Source organism: Diaphorina citri, unplaced genomic scaffold, assembly GCF_000475195.1.
Source record: "Diaphorina citri unplaced genomic scaffold, Diaci psyllid genome assembly version 1.1 scaffold856, whole genome shotgun sequence".
NCBI lineage: Eukaryota > Metazoa > Arthropoda > Insecta > Hemiptera > Psyllidae > Diaphorina > Diaphorina citri.
Genome location: NW_007378288.1, coordinates 51,300 through 72,225, shown reverse-complemented (window position 1 = coordinate 72,225; position 20,926 = coordinate 51,300). Strand labels below are relative to the sequence as shown.

The following is a 20,926-nucleotide window of genomic DNA, read 5'->3' as shown; positions in this document are numbered from 1 at the left end:
GAGTTCTTCGGAGTACAATTTTACGTAGGATAAACGGTTCACGGATGGTTTTAGGAAAAAACTAAAACATAGTCATTGGTTTGGCGACGTTTTGGCGGAAAAAAGCGGTCAAGCGGGTTACCAGGGATTTTAGGGTGACTTTTGAGCCGATGATTCAGGTCACATAACCGGAAGCTTTTGGGCGAAGTCATGAATTAGTGATGGGACTCGAGTGAGATTTTTCAACTCGATTATTTTCTACTCGATTATTTTCCAATTCGAGTTGTAACTCGAGTGGAAATTAATCGAGTTGAATATTTCTTCCTGGAAATTACACCGTGCCGATTTCTCACTCGAGAGTCGAGTAGGCGAGCGAGTCGTAGGTATTCGGGTTTTCGTTCGGAAACTCTCGGCATACGGGTATACCACTATACCCCTCCCCCTCTTCAGTTCTCTTTCTCATCATCTAGTAAGAGGGGAGAGGGGGGTAGTGAATCATTCAACTCGTTCAAACGAATAGTTTTTCTGACGAATAGATTTGTACTCGAATAGAAACTGTATGTTGCAATAATATGTGGCGAGTGCGCGAGTGAACTCGGGTCAGAGAACCCAATGAATAGTTTTTCCACTCGAGTGGAACAAAATAATAATCGAGTGCACTCGAGTGAAGTCAAACTCGAGTCCACTCGAGTAAAATCATTCACTCGGCCCATCACTGAGAAAAACCTTTGTTACTAATTTTTCCGAAGTGAAAGTCTAATTTTCCTGTACTACTACTTGTGATCATTTTTATCACAGAAAGTCCGCCATGCACGAGCTTTATGTACGCGTTTCTCAGAAGAAAATGGTTTGTGGCTCTGTGAAAAATCGACATATTGGAACAAAATGGGTATTGTTGGAAAGCTGAGACTTTAGGGATATTTTTCCTGTTGCATGCCAGCAGATTATTAACCGGTTTTCTAATAGGCTCAAAAATCTTGGAAATCACATTTTTTTTTTTTTTTTTACTTTTTTTTTTTCCTTTTCACCCGAATCAATTAGTTAAGCCTACAGCCCGTTCTACAAACGGTGGGAAGATGATTAGCTGAGACTTTAGGGATATTTTTCCTGTTGCATGCCAGCAGATTCGATCTTTTTTTCCTAGTCGAATTTCCTCTTGAAAATTTAAAAGAAAATGCTGATCAGGGAAATTTCTAAATTAAAACTTACCAAAAAGATAATTTTACTGTTTTAAGTTTTATTTATTTTAATGGAAATTTTGTGCAGATTTCAGTTATGAAACCCATTTTTCTCTATGTTGAACTGAAAAAAAGTTTTGACCGGTTTATTAAAGGGAGGTCGTGTATTTTAAAGAAAAAACAAAATGGCGGATATCTTGGAAACTAAGCGAGATACGAAAAAAAGTTATAGAATGTTTTTTTTTCTTTTTTTTTTTTAAATTGGAAATGACCTCAGACATCTACCCTAGTCTTTTGGTAACGTTTTTCGTGATCATCCTGTATATACAGGGTGGTTCGTGATTTGCGAACCACGCTTATATCTCAGAAACGGCTGGGAATTAAGGAATGAAATAAACGGCATCATGTAGATGAAATTTTGATGATTAAAATGGCATTTTTTAAATTTGCAATTTTTTTTGCAAAACGGCCCATTTTTTGCCAAACATAGGTCACTCTTATGGGAACCCCCATTTTTTAATTAATTTTTGGAATCAGCATAAAATTTTAATTGAAAAAATGTATTCACTCGAAAAAATTTGCTCTACAAAAATTCTGTACACTGTGAGAAAGAAAAACAATTTCTTAATTATTTCTTTAGTTTTTGTATTATTCACTTAACTATTTCAACAACAATCAACAACAACAAACAAATTTATAAAAGCTGTTCAAAATGAGATCCATCTGTTTGTACACAGTAAGGCATTCTTCGCTCTAACTCAGGACCAACTGCGTTGTTCATCAAATCTGGGGTCACTGACGCACACAAAATCGCGATTTGTGCAAATTTTTGTAGAGCAAATTTTTTCGAGTGAAAAATTTTTCAATTAAAATTTTATGCTGATTCCAAAAATTAAATAAAAAATAGGGGTTCCCATAAGAGTGACCTATATTTGGCAAAAAATGGGCCATTTTGCAAAAAAAATTGCAAATTTAAAAAAAGCCATTTTAATCATCAAAATTTCATCTACACGATGCCTTTTATTTCATTCCTTAATTCCCAGCCGTTTCTGAGATATAAGCGTGGTTCGCAAATCACGAACCACCCTGTACATATATATAGAAATGTGTCACTGCACTGAAGCCCTTCTCAAACAGGTATGTTGTTGGAAAGGCAAGTAATAACCACTTGGCCTTATTCCATAGGTCTCGACAAGTTTCTTTTCCTTGAGGCCAGAACTTTTCATACTCATACGAATTGAACAGAGCTTCTTTTCAACATCATACTTGATGTCCATCAATGATTTTTGAATAGATTCAGGGACCAAGGATTGTCCGCTGTGGATGGATTCAAAACCCACTTCTAATGTTGTTCGGTCTTGACCAGTTCTCTTTTCGCCCCCAGAAATCGGAAATCGCCCCCGTTCAGAATCGCTACTCTAAATGGTTACTAAAGGATACATGATGTGTGTTTCATTCTGTCTAATTGAGCTTCAATGAATTCCAGAGCGCTCAAATATGACTCCAATCTTGTTTGTGTAACCTCTTCGCCACATTTTCTGCACTTTATAATATCCAATTGAACTAGAACATAAAATAGATACATTTATCTTGCTATTACACTAGTCTTTTAGTCTTTTCAAGATAGCTGAATCCGAATATAATGACCGTTTTTCTGGGTCAATTCGAAATTGACGTTTTTCAAAACGTTTTTGCGTTTTTTGAAAATAGCTTTACACTTCAATTTATTTTATAATATTACCATCTACTATATGGCTCGAAAATTAACTATATCTATGGAAAATGTTGTGTCTTAGATTTCAACTAAACGTAACCAAACGTGCACAATATTTGAAAATCCGTTAAAAGAATAATCAAAAACGAGTTTTTTTTTCTTCTTCTTTAGGGTGAATTGATCGAAGAAATGTCTTAACGGAGGTTGGTGAAATGCAATTTTCAACTTTAATTCCCCATCAGTGCTTAATGTAGCGTCTAATGTAACAGTTGTTCCATTGCTACAAAATAAAAACGGCGGTGGAACACTCATCACTTAAAAAAAAAAAAAAAAAGATTTTTGTTTGTGTTTTTTTTTTTTTTTTTCTGGAGTGTAAAGAACGTTCAATAAAAAAAAGGACATCGTTTTGTTTTGACTTTGAACGTTCGAACGAACTAGCTACCTAACTCTATAATTTAATTACTTCCCTTCCTATAAGGTAGGTATAGGATAAGGAAAGTAAAGAGGTTAAGTTAAAATGTAGACCTCATGATTGTTCGGTCCATAATTTTTCTTAGGCCAGCCACACACTATCAGACCTGATAGTGAGTGGCTGGCCTTATATGATATGATTGTGTCATTTAGTTACCCATGAGCTTGAGTTAGTTACCCATGGAGAAAATGGGCACACCAAAAGGGTTCAAGCTCATCCGAAAAAAAATCTTGGACTTGAACTACTAAACTTACTAGATAAACTGGTTACGCTAAGGCTAAATTAGTCTCGGATCGAGTCAGAGAAATATTGCATTGATATGTTGTGTTATCTCAAGCCTGAAACAAACAATTATTAATTAATATTTATTGGTGTTTCCAACATTGTGCATAGTTATATTTTCTAGACTTCGAAGTGATACACCCCCGTTTCATTTTAAAAGAAATTTCCCAACAATAAATATTGCAGTAATTTTTGAAAGCTTGTTTTCTTTGATTTTAAAGCTCACCTTTAATCTACGATGGCTACGATGCTAAATTGGTATTTTTGATACTGAATAAACGTTTCATATCATCGAGTGCTTTTTCTATCCTCTGTGCAAATCTGCTCGAGTCCTGAAATAATAAATCAATAGTAAGAAAATTACAATACAGTGTGTTCAGAAAGTTCCCCCACCTTAATTTGTTAACAGATTAATTTAGTTTATATACGAACCTACATTTACCTCTAGTTTCTTATATGTAGCTTATAGGCTATTTAAAAGTTCATAAAGTCCCAGGCCACCCTTGTAACTTTATTACTATTCAACATGGGACGTTAAAATTTTGCATGCAGCCCTTAATGATATATGATAGTAAAGCAATACAGTGTGTTCAGAAAGTTCCCCCACCTTAATTTGTTAACAGATTAATTTAGTTTATATACGAACCTACATTTACCTCTAGTGATAAAATTCCATACCTCGGCTGGGATTGAACCCACGCCCTCCTGTTTACCAGGCGAGCGCCTTGACCACCACACCACCGAGGTAGGTGGTGTAGTGGCTAAATATGACCTTAGCAGCTAAAAAGTTCTCAATAGATCACTGAAGTTAAGCAACGTTCCGCGTGATTAATAACGGGATGGGTGATCAATTGGTCAATTCCGTGCTGCTCGCTTTTACTGGCCCCACTCAGAAGAGGTGAAGTTAATGTGAGAGGGGCAGCTGCTTGTCAGCCTAGTTATCTTGGTTGGTAGCGCGTCTGCCTTGTAAGCGCTAGGCCACGGGTTCGATTGCCGCCCAGGGACGAACTTTATCCTAATCAGATAAGGTTTGCTCTGGGAACGGCTGGCTTTCTCCTATCCTGGCTTCCTTCTCTCTTCGATTTCGGGACGATAAGACCTTAGCAGTTACGGTTCCCTCTATTATTATTATTATGTTAAGGCGGTCTCTTAGATCCCTTATGTGCCGCGTCCATTTTAATTTAGGACTATTGCACTGCCTTTGAACATGTTTATTGGCTCTCCCCCATTTCAAACACTCCTGATCCTCTTGCGAAGCTCAGGAGTGGTTTGATTGGGTTCGAGTGTATGGTTACTATCTCTTCTCCTGGGTGTCCCTCTATCAAACCTCTTGGAAAAAAGTTCCCAATGGATAAGCAACGTAGGTTGGTATCTCGAGGGATTACCATCTTGGCAATCACGTGCTAACTTTTCCCGGCCCTGAGCACACGGCAGCTTTCTAGGACCAAGTTCCACTCAAGTTACCTTCATCCAGGAGGAGCTGGTAGGATCTAGTCTGGAGTTGAGAATGACCGTATCGTCGACATGCGGCGAGAACGCGCCCGTTATGTTCATCACGGGCATGCCCAGGGTCTGCGTGCAGGTTCGATTCTCGAGATCGCGCGAAATGTTCAAATCCGTACGTCGGATGTAGGCGTCAATGAAGAGGGCGAGGTTGATGGGGTTGACGCATTGCTCGAAGTAGGACTTGTAGACCTGGACCAGGTCGTGATTACGCTCCTCTGTGTTCTGAAATAAGTATAAGCAGGGCTTTATTTAGACTGTCAGCTTAGAACAGATTTTTCTAATGTTCCATTATACCAGGGCCGTATTTACGTACTTTTAGAGGAGTAAGGTTTTTCTTACTGCCTGAAGTCCGTTGTATTTTTATTTTCAATGAAGAGGGCGAGGTTGATGGGGTTGACGCATTGCTCGAAGTAGGACTTGTAGACCTGGACCAGATCGTGATTACGCTCCTCTGTATTCTGAAATAAGTATAAGCAGGGCTTTATTTAGACTGTCAGCTTAGAACAAATTTTTCTAATGTTCCACTATACCAGGGCCGTATTTACGTACTTTTAGAGGATGAGTTTTTTTTTTTCACTGCCTGAAGTTCGTTGTAGATGTTTTAATAAAAAAACGGCGATAACGGCTAGAATACATTTACCTCAGCAGAAAATTTACTGCGAAGGTATATTAAGAAGATATTTTTTACAAACTTTTTTTATTAATTAGATTGATTCATATTAGACACCCAAATTAGATAATGGCTTACCTTATTTTATAGTTGACTAGGGTTCTTAAATGGGGATTATTATTTACACCGACTCGAGTTTCGCCTCACTCGTAGGCTTTTTCAAGTCAAGTCGTAGGCGTTTTCAAGGCAAGACAAGAACCCTAGTCAACTATAAAATAAGGTAAGCCATTACATAGAACATCTAGAGAGCTATAACGGGGAATCTCAGGGACTTGGCAAGAATTCCAAAAGGGGAAGACAAATGAGTCGCCCAGACTGGACTTAGTTTATAAAAATTTAGGAAGTGATTGATGGTCTCAATGGAACGGTCAACCACATAGACATTGTAGGGATAGGATACTCGTAAAGCTCAGTTATCTCAGTGCCTAAAATAAAGAAGACTACACCCCCAAGGGCCTCAATATTTCCAGGATACTCTGCTCTATCTGAAAAACATAACGCAGTATAGCACCAGAGCACATAATCTGAATCTCTTGGAAATTCCAAGACAGGACTCATGTTCATTATGAGAAAGAGAATGGAAAGAAGGAGGGAAGAAAAAAAAATGAAAGTAACTTTTGTTTTATCTTCTAGAAATTAAAATTCATAAAACAAAAGAGAGAAAAAAATTAGAAAAAAGAAAGTGAGCAGAGAAAAGAGGAGAGGGGAAAAGAATTGAGAGAGAACGAAAGAGTAATAATTGAGAAAAGAGAGAGGAAGAAAGTAGGGGGGGGTTGGTCTTCTTTGGAACGGGAGAGTTTTGATAGAAACATTATAAAGAACTGGGGAGAGAGAAAGGAGAGGGGAGGAGGAGAAAGAGAGGAAACTAGGAAAGGGGGAAGAGAAAGATTTCAGTTTATCAGGAACCATTCAAAATTCTGCCATCGTGCGTATTTTTTTTCTTCTGAAAGAAAGGGGAGAGAGAAGTTAAATGTAGAAGAAGAACAACAGCGGAAAAGCAGAGAGAGGAGATGGAGGAGGAGGAGGAAGAAAAGGAGGATAAAGGAAAGAAAGGGATGAAGGTAGAGGAATATTAATACCCACATTATGTTACAGGTGAAATGATGCATATATGGCGATAAAGTTCTTTTGTCCACCACTATAATACAAGCTTGTTTGATTTTCGACTTTCGAAGGTACCAATTTTTTCGCCAGTCAATATATTTGACCATATTTTTAGCCCAGTTTTCTTTTTCCACGGTGTTTGAAAATAACTAAGTATCGATTTGGTTAGGGGAAAAAAGAGCAACATCCTTGTTTCCTTATCCCCAATATCTTGGCTTAAAATGAGTGGGTGGAAGAGCTCCTCTAGGAGAACCCTGCCACTCAAAAAAAAAAAAAAAAAAATCTAAAGACTCCTTACCATCCAAGAAATGACAGGTTAGACGTTCAGTAGCAACTTGCAAACCCTAGGTATAACCTAAGATTTTGTTGCTGAAATCCGTAACTCCTCCCCATAATCCTCAAACCTTACATAAGCCCTGATGTGGGACAAAAGTTTTTCCCTTCTGATGTTGCATTTTCCCAAGTTCACATGACTTTCCTATATTTGACCATATTTTTAGCCCAGTTTTCTTTTTCCACGGTGTTTGAAAATAACTAAGTATCGATTTGGTTAGGGGAAAAAAGAGCATTATCCTTGCTTCCTTATCCCCAATATCTTGGCTCAAAATGAGAACATCTTAATCCACCATTTGATTGGAAAACTCTTTCGATTACTCCCTTCTTCCCCTCATATTTCCCTCCCTGTCTTTAGAGACTTTATCTTCCCAGGAAAAAAATCCCTTGGTCTCCGCATAATAAACTGAACTCTTGGTTCCGGGGAGACCATAGCTATGTCACCCCGAGGCCCTGCCTGGTTATCATGGTACATACATTTGCATATATCAGGGCCGGACTCCATCATCTTCAATTTCCATCAGAACTGTCCGAGCTCTCAACCGTCTCATCTTCGAAACAGAATCGTACAAAGGTTGTCTTTTTCTCAAGATTTTTACGAGCAAAAATATATTTTAACACGAGAGTCACCCCTGTCATTTTGTTAGAAACCTAGACAGAGAAATACTAGCAACCTGATTGGTTTAGCGGACTGTCTCATTACCTGACATTGCGTGCGTTTTCCTTGCAGAAAGTCCCGGGTTTGACTCTCAGAGGCGGTGAAAATAGATTGAGACGTTTGACGTATGACAAAATATGTGTAACCATGATACTAATATTTTTGGTTCTTTGCCATTTCGGTGACTTTGATAGGAAGATGTCATTTGAGTATGAGTTTACGATTACTCCAGTAACCTGTTCGCTCTCGACGCTCAGAGGCGGTGAAAATAGATTGAGACGTTTGACGTATGACAAAATATGTGTAACCATGATACTAATATTTTTGGTTCTTTGCCATTTTGGTGACTTTGATAGGAAGATGTCATTTGAGTATGAGTTTACGATTACTCCAGTAACCTGTTCGCTCTCAACGGCTGTTGTTCCAGCTGCGAGACCTCAAAATAAATCAAATTTTACAACAAAGGCACACAGACTAGGAACTTGATAACTGTTCTAAATCCTCAATCTGTTTCTTCTTACTCTTCCTCCTCTTCTTCTTTGTCTCGTTGTTCTCGAACTTCTGATAACAGAGATCCTCGAGACCTATCAATTTTCTATCAGAATGTACGCGGCCTTCGAACCAAACTTACTTAGCCTAACTCGTTCCACTTTACCTCTAGAAGACTTTGACCTTTTTGCATTTACTGAAACCAATCTTAATTCATCTTTTTTCTCCTCAGAGCTTGGGTTCATAAAGTTCTCTGTTTTAAATGTGACAGGAACCTACGTAGAACTTGGAAGAAAAGTGGCGGTGGGGTACTTCTGGCTGTGAGTGATCGTTACTTGTCTTCTCCTTTATCTTACTCTTCCAATGGGTATGAACAAGTCTTCGTCCGCGTCACTCCTAGTGGTGGCGGTGGGACGGGCTATTTCGTCTTTGGAGTTGTTTATTTCTGAGTTCTTCTCTTGTCATTTCGATGAAGTTGAGCGCTTGCGAAGTATTTATCCGAGTGATGCCTTTGTGTTGCTAGGAGACAACTTACCTGAGATATCTTGGTCTATCGATACATTTCCTACCAGTTCGACTCCACGTAGTTGTGCTTTCTTAGATCAAATTGCCTTTCTTGACTTAAAGCAATTGAACTTTGTCCAAAATGATGGTGGGAGAGTTTTGGATCTCATTCTTTCGAGTTTAACACCTGACACCTGTGTTGTAGAACGTGACGACTCTTATTTGCCAGTTGATGGTCACCACCCTCCTCTTTCTGTTGTCATTTCCAATCCCCACATTGACGAAATTGTTGATGAGGATTTTGTTGGGTTCAACTTTCGCGAAGCTCCTTACTCTATCATTAATAATATCTTTGCTGAGTTTGATTGGCTGTCCCATTTGAACTCCCCCAATGTTGATGGCAATGTTAACCTCTTCCATAAATTTGTCACTGATATTATCAAGGTATTTGTTCCTACCACGATAGTAAAGAATTCTGGGAGGTACTCGAAATTTTGGAGGACCATCCAAGGGTGTCTTTAGGGGGGTCAACTTTAAAATCTTAAATGAGAACCCCCTACTTGTGATTCATCCTATCAAAGGTCTTAAAGTACTTGGGTAAAAGTTTTATCTCTATCCGCTAACCAGGGCCAGAGTTATCAATAACCTACTTTAGATATCTCTTTCTGATTAACATATTACACCTCTCTTTTATCATAATTTTATTATGATCATAGCATTGACTACCCACAGACTATTCAAAACTACTCGAAATCCCGAGTTTTATTACTAGTTTTCTCGGTTGAGAGCTCAATGTAAAGTGGTTTCAGACTACCCACAGACTATTCAAAACTACTCGAAATCCCGAGTTTTATTACTAGTTTTCTCGGTTGAGAGCTCAATGTAAAGTGGTTTCAGCACAATGCCACTCTTCTTATCTTAATTCTGTAAAAGTGACAATGGGTACTTATATTATAGGAACAACTGATAGATGTTTTTAAAGTTTATTAAATAAATCATTCTCGTTATTATTATTATTTGGTGTGCAGTGGGTAGGTTAGGTCTACAATACTTACAAGTGACAATGGGTACTTATATTATAGGAACAACTGATAGATGTTTTTAAAGTTTATTAAATAAATCATTCTCGTTATTATTATTATTATTTGGTGTGCAGTGGGTAGGTTAGGTATACAATACATAGGAACTCACCGTATCTTGTGATGACTTCTTGCTGGAGATGTGAAAGAATATGAGATCTTCCCCTGCTACGATATAGGAGACACCATAGCCGTCATCTGCCACAGGACCAAAGCCTCCCCCTGCTGAAATGCACTTGGGATGCTTCTTCAAATCCAAACGATTCGTCTGACCATGAGGTGTTTGTGATGTAGACAGACGCCATGGCTCACTCAGTACTTCCTGCCAATTCATTTTCAAACCAAGGTGCAATTATTTATTCCTCAATAATAATAATAATACTCCTACTACTACTAAAATAACATGCTGACATCTATGTTTGCTTTGTTAGCCCATAGATGTATCTGTAAAATACCATTTGAACGTGGATGCATAAGGAGTAAGAATAACTAAAAATTTCACGATTCTAAGCAATGTACAGACAAATCTACAATTTTATTTAATATAGATAGATACTATTACAACAATAATATTTATATCTAAATACTATATGTATATGTACATCTCACTAAATACTACATCTTACCAAGGCTTTAGGATCTTCCATAGCTTTCACCCAAGTAGCTGATTCTATAGTACAGGGTCGAACAGTTTCGGTCCTACCCTCTCGGTACAGACGAGAAGAAGAAGAAGAAGAAGAAGAAGAAGAAGAAGAAGAATAATACCTTCAAGAAAGAGCTTGGACAACTCCACCATGATATCGTTTCTCTACTGATTAGGAACCCAAATAGAAAAGTCTTAATTGGAGGAGACTTCAATTCGAAATCAGCCATGTGGAACTCACCATTTGAAGACCGAAGAGGACACATATTGTCAGAGTGGTTCTCAACCTCGGAGCTGACCATTCTCAACAGAAGTAACAGCCCCACCTTCATAAGGGGAGAGACAACATCATATATTATATTGACATCACAGTTTGCTCAGAATCACTAAGCACCCTTGTGACTCACTGGAAAGTCCTTGCTGAGGAGAATTTGTCGGATCACAACACCATCATCATAGAAATAGAGAGTGCAAGCGAACTTGGCGGAAGTCTACCCTCTCGGTACAGACGAGTCATAGAGGCTTCATATGTAAGACTGAATTTTCTTGCATCCTAGCAAAAAATGAAAAAGATAGTAAAGAATTCTGGGAGGTACTCGAAATTTTGGAGGACCATCCAAGGGTGTCTTTAGGGGGGTCAACTTTAAAATCTTAAATGATAACCCCCTACTTGTGATTCATCCTATCAAAGGTCTTAAAGTACTTGGGTAAAAGTTTTATGGCCTATTCAATTTTTAATTTTTATAAGTATAAGTAATGCTTTATTTAGACTGTCAGCTTAGAACAAGTTGTTCCATTATACCAACAGTTTAATAGAGCACAACTTTATTGATATAATGTTGTGTACAGATTACAAAAATAAGAATAATAGAATAACAATATACCTAAAAATATGAAAGTAATAAAAAATTCTGCCTGCTGAAAGTAATTCAGCTGAAAGAAATAAAGCCGGCTGAAAGTAATTCAGCCAATAAGGAGAGAACCAAAAATAAAAAAAAGGAAAGGAATTTTAATTTTGTTAAGAATAAATGCTTGTCACAAATGTCGTTCCCTGCTTGATAAACTACGCTAAATTTCATGACATAACTTGGACTCGAACCACCAACCTCCAGATCCGAAGTCCACCGCGTTAACCACTGCACCACTGAGGTTGCTGAGAGAACCAAAAATGGGAAATCCATATATTAAAAATAGGTGATTTGTGCTTCAAATGGGGCGCTCTAATTATTCATATTGAAATTCAGACCCTAGAATAAAATTTAGAAACGTCCATTTTCACCCCCGAAAGCCATCAGGGCGGATATTCTAAATTTCATTTTTTGGGTCTCAATTTCACTGTGAATAATAGTGGGATCTGTTTGAAGCACAATCCACCAATCAATATGAATTTCCCATTTTTCGTGCCCTTTTGGCGGGAGAACATGGAAAAATGAAAATTTGAATACGCCATAACTCCGGCTCTGGTTGTTGGATCGAGCTCAAACTTGTACTAAAGCAGGGGTTTCTAACTAGCGGCATGTGGCCCGCCAGGCCATTTTCGTGGCCCGCAAAGCTTTTTGAGATTTGTACAAAAGTTACCTAAATGTAAAAAAAAGACAAAGATCTTCGAATACTTTTTGAAAAATTTCGCCTGCGGCACTCAAAATTCGATCGGACTGCGTTTCTGAAAAGTTGGGGGGGGGGTGCTCCCCTATACATATGTGGCCCGCGAAGTACATCCCAATGTAGCATGTGGCCCGCATACACATGGAAGTTGGAAACCCTTGTACTAAAGTATGTACTACGCTCTTTGAGACCTTTGCTATGATATAATTATCACAAATAGGGAGGGGGTTCTCATTTAAGATTTTAAATTTGGCCCCTGGGGCCGACCCTGCAAAAATCCCTGAACTTTTACATGACCTATAAGAAACTAGAGGTAAATACATATAGGCTCGTATACAAAATTTCAGGTTTCTAAATTCATCTGTTCAAAAATTAAGGTGGGGGGGGGGGACTTTATGAACACACTGTAGAAACATGAAATTGTGTGAATCATCCTGGATTACTCAAGTTATTAAAAAAAGCTATGTAAAAAATAGAGGGACTTAAACTTTTCCAGGGGGAAGGGGACATGGCCAACAGAGTTTCAGAGAGGATCAACGAAGCCGATACACCAACTACCACTGTCGAACTTATACAAAGCATATGTAACGAAACCTTCCCCCAGAGAAGTACATCGTCAAAGCGCAAACCAGTCTACTGGTGGAATGAGGAAATTGTAAATCTCAGAAAACAGTGCTCTGTAATAAGACGAAGTTCGGTGAGAAGGAACGCAAGAAGGGCCAGAAACCTGGAAGAGATTGAGGCTCTGAAGAGAGAATATTACACCAAGAAGAATTTGAGAGTAGCCATCACACAATCCCAATCACTTGCCTGGAAAAAGTTGTGCGACGAATTAAACGACAACATCTGGGGCACGGGGTATAAGATTGTTTGTAAGACGTTTGCAAGTCCTACAGCTAACAATCTCACTACTGAAGAGAAACTGGCAGTCGTTGATAAACTGTTCCCACGTCATCAGTTGATCGAGTGGAACACAGAACCTGTACAACTGGACGATATACCCTTGTTCAGTCTTGATGAACTTCTGGAAGTATGCCTGGAGACAAAATGTGGAAAAGCGCCTGGGCCGGATCGAATCAGTCCTGAAATTATCAAGCTATTTATCGAAACGAAGCCAGACGTCTGCCTAAAACTATTCAATGACCAGCTAAAAATGGGTACCTTCCCTGACATCTGGAAGAGGGCAAGACTGGTCTTGATTGAGAAAGAGAAGAAGTCTGATGACACAGAGAAGTCCTATCGTCCAATTTGTCTCCTTGATATTCTCGGCAAAGTTTATGAAAAACTTATTAAGATCCGTCTTGAAGAGGAGATCGGCAAGAATGGAGGGCTGTCCCCGGAACAGTTTGGTTTCATCTCTGGCAGATCGACTGTTGATGCTATGTTGGAAGTTAAAAGAAGAGCCGAAGATGCAAAGAAACGCAACAAACTCTGTGCCTTTACGATGGTGGATGTAAAAAATGCTTTTAACTCTACGCCTTGGAGGGGAATTCTGGAAGAACTTGAGCGGAGAAACATTCCACCATATCTCATTATCTCATAAATGTCCTATCAAATTATTTCCATGATAGGACCATTATTGTTGATGATATCCAGAAGGAAACATCGTGCGGAGTCCCGCTACCCTCTCGGTACAGACGAGTCATAGAGGCTTCATATGTAAGACTGAATTTTCTTGCATCCTAGCAAAAAATGAAAAAAATAATAATAAATACAGGGTGAACACGAAAAACGGCGACAAAATCCTAGAGTAAGATTCCTCAGGTCATTTCCTAACAACATTAACCCAAACAATGATTTTTCCTTGGTCATTTTTTTCCTATTGAACATAAAGAAAAATGGTTTTCTTCACTGAAGGCTATACAATATTTTCATTAACATACTCGCAAGTGAAATTTAAAGATGCGAAATTATCTTTTTGGTAAGTTTTTAGTCAAAAATTTCCATGCTCAGCATTCTTTTCAAATATCAAAACGTAGTCTTAGCTTTCTAACAATACCCAATTTCCTTCCTCTATTGTCCAATTATTCCAATTTCTCACGGAGCTACGAGTGATTTTCTTCTGAGAGATACGTACCTACATGTGAGATGTAGATTTTATACCCTATTCTTACAGATGAAATACAAATCTTCACAAATTTTGAACGACGTACTATGTTGACTATGTTTAAACTGCAGCGCGAAGACTTTTTTTTTACAAATCTTAAATCTTTTTTCATCCGACCTAGAGTAGGATCTCGAGCCCCCCGAATTTTTTTCTAAAATAATGGTCACGGGTTATTTAGTTTCTTTCAACATTTTTTCTCTGATCTACTCGAGTAGTCGAGTTTTAAATCTTACACGAAAACCCCCTAATAGTTGTTACATCAGATCAAAGACCTTCAATAACGATAACATAGTACAGGGTGCGGCGCGGTTATTTACTTATTTGAAACGTCGACTAAAAGAAGGCTGTTATTCTTACCTGATGATTGTTGATGAATAATTATCAAGAAATGTGGGAGATTTGATTTTATGTAGTTCTGAAGAGTCTAACATTCAAATGAAGACCGCCATTGGCGTTACACTCTGGAAGTGATTTCTGAAGTTTCGCTATACTCTTCTAACATTGAACCAGGTATACGGCCTTTATCGAGGTGAATGTTGTGCTTTAACTCTTTAATTGTTCTTAGAAGATCATTGTAAACTTTAGATTTTTCAAGGAAACCTACCGGGGTTAACATTCGCCGCAATATAGGCCGTATACCTGTTGCAACGTTGGAAAAGTAGAGCGAAACTTCAGAAATCACCTCCAGAGTTTATCGTTAATGGCGTTCTTCACAACTACCTACATAAAATCAAATCTCCCACATTTCTTGATAATAATTCAACATTGTTCATCATGTAAGAATAACAGCATTGTTTAAATCGACGTTTAAAAAAGTAAATAACCGCGCCGTACCCTGTACTTTGGTAAAAAATATAGCCTTGTAAGAGAATAACAGCATTGTTTAAATCGACGTTTAAAAAAGTAAATAACCGCGCCGTACCCTGTACTTTGGTAAAAAATATAGCCTTGTAAGCGCTAGGCCGCGGGTTCGATTCCCGCCGGAGACGGATTTTATCCTGAACGGTTTATGTTCGTTCCCGGAACGTCTGGCTTTCTCCTATCCTCAGCTCAGTCAGCACTGAGCTTTATTTTATTTCTTCTTATTGTTTGATTTGTTGTGGAACGTCTGGCTTTCTCCTATCCTCAGCTCAGTCAGCACTGAGCTTTATTTTATTTCTTCTTATTGTTTGATTTGTTGTTTTTTTTTGTTTATTTATTTTTTTATATTGTTTTCTCTTCCTTAATTCCTTCTTCTTTACATGACTTTTGTTATTTCATACAGTGTTTATAATGTAATAGGGTGTTGCCATTATGTAATATTTTGTCAATTGCCTGTATTGTATTCACTTTAAATAAATAAATAAATTACAATTACAAAAAATCCTGTCTTCTTTCGGGACTAGCAGTTAGTTACAGTTCCCCTCTATCAAACCTCTTAATACTAATGATAATAATAAGCTAGGACTGTTGAACACCAACAAAGAAATTTGCTGGACATGCCATAAGAGGTTCAAGTGGTCAACTTATGAAAAGTATTGTTCATGGTAAAACCTCTACTAATTCTAGTGTTAAAGTTGTAGGTAACAAAATATCTTCTGTTGTTCCAGCTGCGAGACCTCAAAATAAATCAAATTTTACAACAAAGGCACACAGACTAGGAACTTGATAACTGTTCTAAATCCTCAATCTGTTTCTTCTTACTCTTCCTCCTCTTCTTCTTTGTCTCGTTGTTCTCGAACTTCTGATAACAGAGATCCTCGAGACCTATCAATTTTCTATCAGAATGTACGCGGCCTTCGAACCAAACTTACTTAGCCTAACTCGTTCCACTTTACCTCTAGAAGACTTTGACCTTTTTGCATTTACTGAAACCAATCTTAATTCATCTTTTTTCTCCTCAGAGCTTGGGTTCATAAAGTTCTCTGTTTTAAATGTGACAGGAACCTACGTAGAACTTGGAAGAAAAGTGGCGGTGGGGTACTTCTGGCTGTGAGTGATCGTTACTTGTCTTCTCCTTTATCTTACTCTTCCAATGGGTATGAACAAGTCTTCGTCCGCGTCACTCCTAGTGGTGGCGGTGGGACGGGCTATTTCGTCTTTGGAGTTGTTTATTTCTGAGTTCTTCTCTTGTCATTTCGATGAAGTTGAGCGCTTGCGAAGTATTTATCCGAGTGATGCCTTTGTGTTGCTAGGAGACAACTTACCTGAGATATCTTGGTCTAATGAAACTTTCTAGTTTTTCCATTAATTTGTCCTTTTCATGTTTCATGTCAAATTATATAATATTGTTTGTGGATTTAAAAAAAAAAAAAAGAAAAGAAAACTCCAAATGTCACACCGTTCAACACATGTGACAATAACCTGAAGCAAAATACGGAGTATACAGCTATGATAAATTTGTGAAAATAAATAACCTACTTTAGATATCTCTTTCTGATTAACATATTACAGCTCTCTTTTATCATAATTTTATTATGATCATAGCATGGATTACTCAAGTTATTAAAAAAAGCTATGTAAAAAATAGAGGGACTTAAACTTTTCCAGGGGGAAGGGGACATGGCCAACTCGAGTAGGTGAACAACTGGATGACCAGCAAAGAACTCCAAATAGCCCCCCAGAAAACGGAGGTGGTTATGCTAGTAAGCTCCAGAAAAGTGCCAGGAATAACTGTACAATGTGTTGAGATGCAATAAGCTCAAAACCGTCCGCCAAATATTTGGGCGTGTTCTTTGATAAAAACATGAGGATGACAACGCACATAAGAAAGGTTGCTGAGAAGGCTGAAAAAGTGGCCACAAATTTAAGCAGACTTATGCCAAATATAAATGGTCCCAAAAACTGCAAGAGGAAACTCTTAGGATCTGTAGTCTACTCGACTCTATTCTATGGAATACCAGCTTGGGTGGACGTATTACGGCAAGAGGAAACTCTTAGGATCTGTAGTCTACTCGACTCTATTCTATGGAATACCAGCTTGGGTGGACGTATTACAGTATCAAAAATAATGTTAAGACAGTGTAGGGCACACCGAACCAGCCCAACAGCAGCTTTACAGGTGATCTCTGGTACCCTTCCGGTGGAATATATGGCGGAAGAGAGAGAAAGAACATATAGATATAAAAGAGATGGCGGGAACTTGGAAGAATTCAGACAGGACCTCTAAATGATCGACTGAAGTGTTATCTAAAACTTTCTCGCTTTAAGTTCATAGGTCGTCGCGACAAATTTCGAGATCAGAGCTCATTTGTTTGAGAAAATGTGAAAAAAAATCCCCCCAAAACCGGTTTTTTTGGTTTTTTGGCTTTATGGTTTTCTGGACAAAATTTGCACCACCATTTTCGTATTCCTGGTAAAAAGACCTTTAATTTTATACATAGGTCGACCAGGTTTGGATAAGTCCTTCTATGGGAACAGACAGATAAAAAGACCTTTAATTTGATATATAGGTCGACCAGGTTTGGATAAGTCCTTCTATGGGAACAGACAGAGTGACAGACAGACAGACGACACCGAAGCGAATACAATAGTCCGTCCCTTATACCTTTTTATTACTATTGTAATAATAAAGGAAGGACGGACTAAAAATCAAGTTGGCCTGCCGAAACAGCCAATGTCATAAAAAGAAATAAGGAATAGCCACAGGCAAAATTTTTGGGCTACAATGTTCAGAAAACCAGGCTCATCAAGAAATCAAATCTTTAGAGCCGCAGGCGATTTTTTTTTTTTAATTTGGTCTACAATTTTTAGCTCGTCCTTCCTTTATTATTACAAGAGTAATAAACAAGCTGAGCCCATCCCTCCGGGAATTTTTTAGCCCGTAGTTTAGTCGATCGTGGTTAAAGAATACCTATGTAGGTATGTATGTACCTACCTAATTTGTTTAATAGTTTATTATTGTTGTTTTATTATTCAGCTTTACAGGTGATCTCTGGTACCCTTCCGGTGGAATATATGGCGGAAGAGAGAGAAAGAACATATAGATATAAAAGAGATGGCGGGAACTTGGAAGAATTCAGACAGGACCTCAAAAATGAACTCCAGAACAAATGGCAAACAAAATGGAACCAAGAAAATGTGAAGGGACAATGGACCAAAACATTAATTAGAAACATTGAACCCTGGGTGAACAGAACATTTGGAGAAGTAACATTTGAACTTGCACAGTTTTTGACAGGTCATGGGAGTTTCGCTGCCTACCTGAAAAGATTCAGAATCCAAGAAGACGATAAATGCATCTATTGCCAACAAATCGACACATCAAAACATTCCATCTTTTCTTTGGTCTGTTCTCAGTTCTCTGCTTAAAATAAAACATACATCTTCCTATTCCAAATCCTATCTCTGTATTTATTCAATCCTTACATAACATATTACAATAATTACAAAAGGATACAATAATTGCTGAAAGCAATTCCTCTACTTAGTCTACTTTATCACTCAGCAAGTATCACACAAAATACTCCACAAGAAAGAACATGCTATGCAACTAAAACAAAACATATTACTTAGGATTACACTTTTTAAACATTGGCTTTTCCATACTTCTAACTTACACATTGTATTCATAAACATCCATTTATTGGCTTTGCTCGACGTAGCTTAACATAGGTGACGCTAAAACCGGTCTTAAATGATCGACTGAAGTGTTTAAAACTTTCTCGCTTTGAGTTTATAGGTCGTCGCGACAAATTTCAAGATCAGAGCTCATTTGTGTGAGAAAATGTGACAAAAATCCCCCAAAGACCGGTTTTAATTTTACCGTAAACAAGGGAGCGCGAAGCGCGACCATATGTACAACCCCGCGAAGACCCGGGAGCGAGCATCGCGACCCTATACGCAACCTCCCGAACACGCAGTGCGAGTAATAATAGTACATAGGTACTAATTTTAACCACGATCGAGTAAACTACGGGCTAAAAAATTCCCGGAGGGACGGGCCCAGCTTGTTAGAAAACCAATCGTGAGTGCCGCAGGCGAAATTTTTCACCAAGTATGTGTCTGGAGCTTGCTATAAGTTAGTTTTTTACGTCATTAATGTAGATAGGTGTAAAGCATTTTTCTCTCAATATAAGGCAATGATACTCGTAAAACTACAGATCCGCAGGCGAAACTTTTCGAGACATTATAAGTTGCCCCTTCAAGGTTCCATAATTTTTAATTGGACCATTTTATTTGTCTTTTTTTTAAGCTTGGAAAAATTCCTTGACTTTTTTGATTTTTGTCAATAGTTTTGTGAAATTCCCTGACTTTTCCAGTCTCCATGAAATTCTTCTACTTTTCCCGGTTTTCCAGTCTGGTAGACCCTCTAGGTACATAAAGCTCGTGAATTTTGAGACACCAACCTTGAAGTCAACTGTGAGACTTGCACGTTTTCGTGCTGAAAGCATGATGGGACAACTTGTTCTACGCTGGCAGTCTAAATAAAGTATTACCTATAGGTACGTACTTAAGGGAGGCTCACATAATATCGAAGAGCGACATATGTATAATCTTGCAAAATTCTCTTCCCCATGATTCGATCAGTCTTCGTTAACATGACCCTCCCGTACAAACGACTAGTAATAGCTGCATTCTATTGAACAGCTTCGATTCATTTACCTTGGAGTTTAGAATTTGTCTTATAGCAATGGGCGTTCAGATATTATTGTCTTCCCTAAATAGTAAATATTCTTTTTATGTTAACGGAATTGTTGAAAAAGAAATATGTATGTATGATTGTAATAAGGAAGTTCTAGATAAATATCTAATATCTTACCCTGTAGTAGGCTAATTGAAGTGCCATTTGAATGAAAGCATCAGGACTTATCTTGCAAGTTTTCATGAGTCCTTTGCCGAATGCGCTGTGTACTAGAATTCTCAGGTCTATCTCATTGAGAAGACCTAATACCACCTGAAACAAAAAACAATACGCGGTTATTTGTAAAATTAGCTAATAATTATCTGATAGAGATTAGTATTGTCTCATTCTATTCTATCCTCTAATCCATTCTATTCTATACTCTAATCCAGGGGTTCCCAAACTTTTGAGTACTGCGCACCACCTGACACCTCATGTTTCTTTTGGCGTACCACCAAACATCAATTTTGTGTGGTTTGAGGATTAAATGTAGAAATTATAGCGCTGCAGGCGTAATTTTTGTGTTCATCGTTGTACGATGTCACATGTTTTTGGTGTACTAATTGTAGATTTTTTTCTCTCCCAAGTCTCCTAATTAGGGTTGATTTGTTTTTCGCATTTACGACAAATCATGAAAATGGGTTTTCAAATTTCTTCGCGTACTTACCAGAAATGCTTCCGCGCACCACTAGTGGTACGCGTACCACAGATTGGGAACTTCTGCTCTAATCTATAAGAAACTAAGTTTGCAATACCGCAAAGGCTCGCGGAGCTACATTCATGTGGTCGTATCTGAAGAAGCACATGGAGGAAAACTTGGAAATTTCGAGGAAATTCATTAATAAATTAGTGTCTTCCATCATCTGGCAAAAAATTAGTTTCCTACGGGTTATTTAATTATTACTATTATTTTCGAGAAAGCGTTGAGTTTTTGAGATCCCTGTGTTAATTTCAGGTAAGGAAACAAGCCTCTCCGGGATTGCTTTACGAACAAACACACA

The 20,926-nt window shown here is 38.0% G+C and overlaps 2 protein-coding genes across 2 annotated transcripts in view; one reads left to right on the top strand and one right to left on the bottom strand.

Annotated features, from left to right (window-relative positions):
- Window positions 1–3,280: 3,280 nt before the first annotated feature.
- The window catches only part of LOC103512582 (carnitine O-palmitoyltransferase 1, liver isoform), a 58,690-nt gene continuing 41,044 nt past the window's right edge, over window positions 3,281–20,926 (bottom strand). Inside the window, 6 exon segments of the mRNA XM_026826013.1 lie at window positions 3,281–3,681; window positions 3,852–3,957; window positions 10,081–10,314; window positions 10,556–10,671; window positions 13,841–13,898; window positions 20,064–20,198. Coding sequence (XP_026681814.1) covers window positions 3,868–3,957; window positions 10,081–10,314; window positions 10,556–10,671; window positions 13,841–13,898; window positions 20,064–20,198 — 633 coding nt within the window. The 3' untranslated portion in view covers window positions 3,281–3,681; window positions 3,852–3,867.
- Window positions 17,295–18,641, top strand: LOC113468803. Its single transcript, XM_026826014.1, has 2 exons — window positions 17,295–17,363; window positions 18,230–18,641. Exons 1-2 carry the CDS (start codon window positions 17,313–17,315, stop codon window positions 18,611–18,613), a joined length of 435 nt encoding a protein of 144 aa, XP_026681815.1. The 5' UTR covers window positions 17,295–17,312; the 3' UTR covers window positions 18,614–18,641.

Excerpts from the sequence above, each read along its gene's own strand:
- LOC113468803 (XM_026826014.1), top strand. The coding sequence starts at position 17,313 with ATGTTAAGACAGTGTAGGGCACACCGAACCAGCCCAACAGCAGCTTTA. Across the intron at positions 17,364-18,229 it reads GCCCAACAGCAGCTTTACAG|GTGATCTCTGGTACCCTTCC; the intron begins GTGATCTCTGGT and ends TCAGCTTTACAG.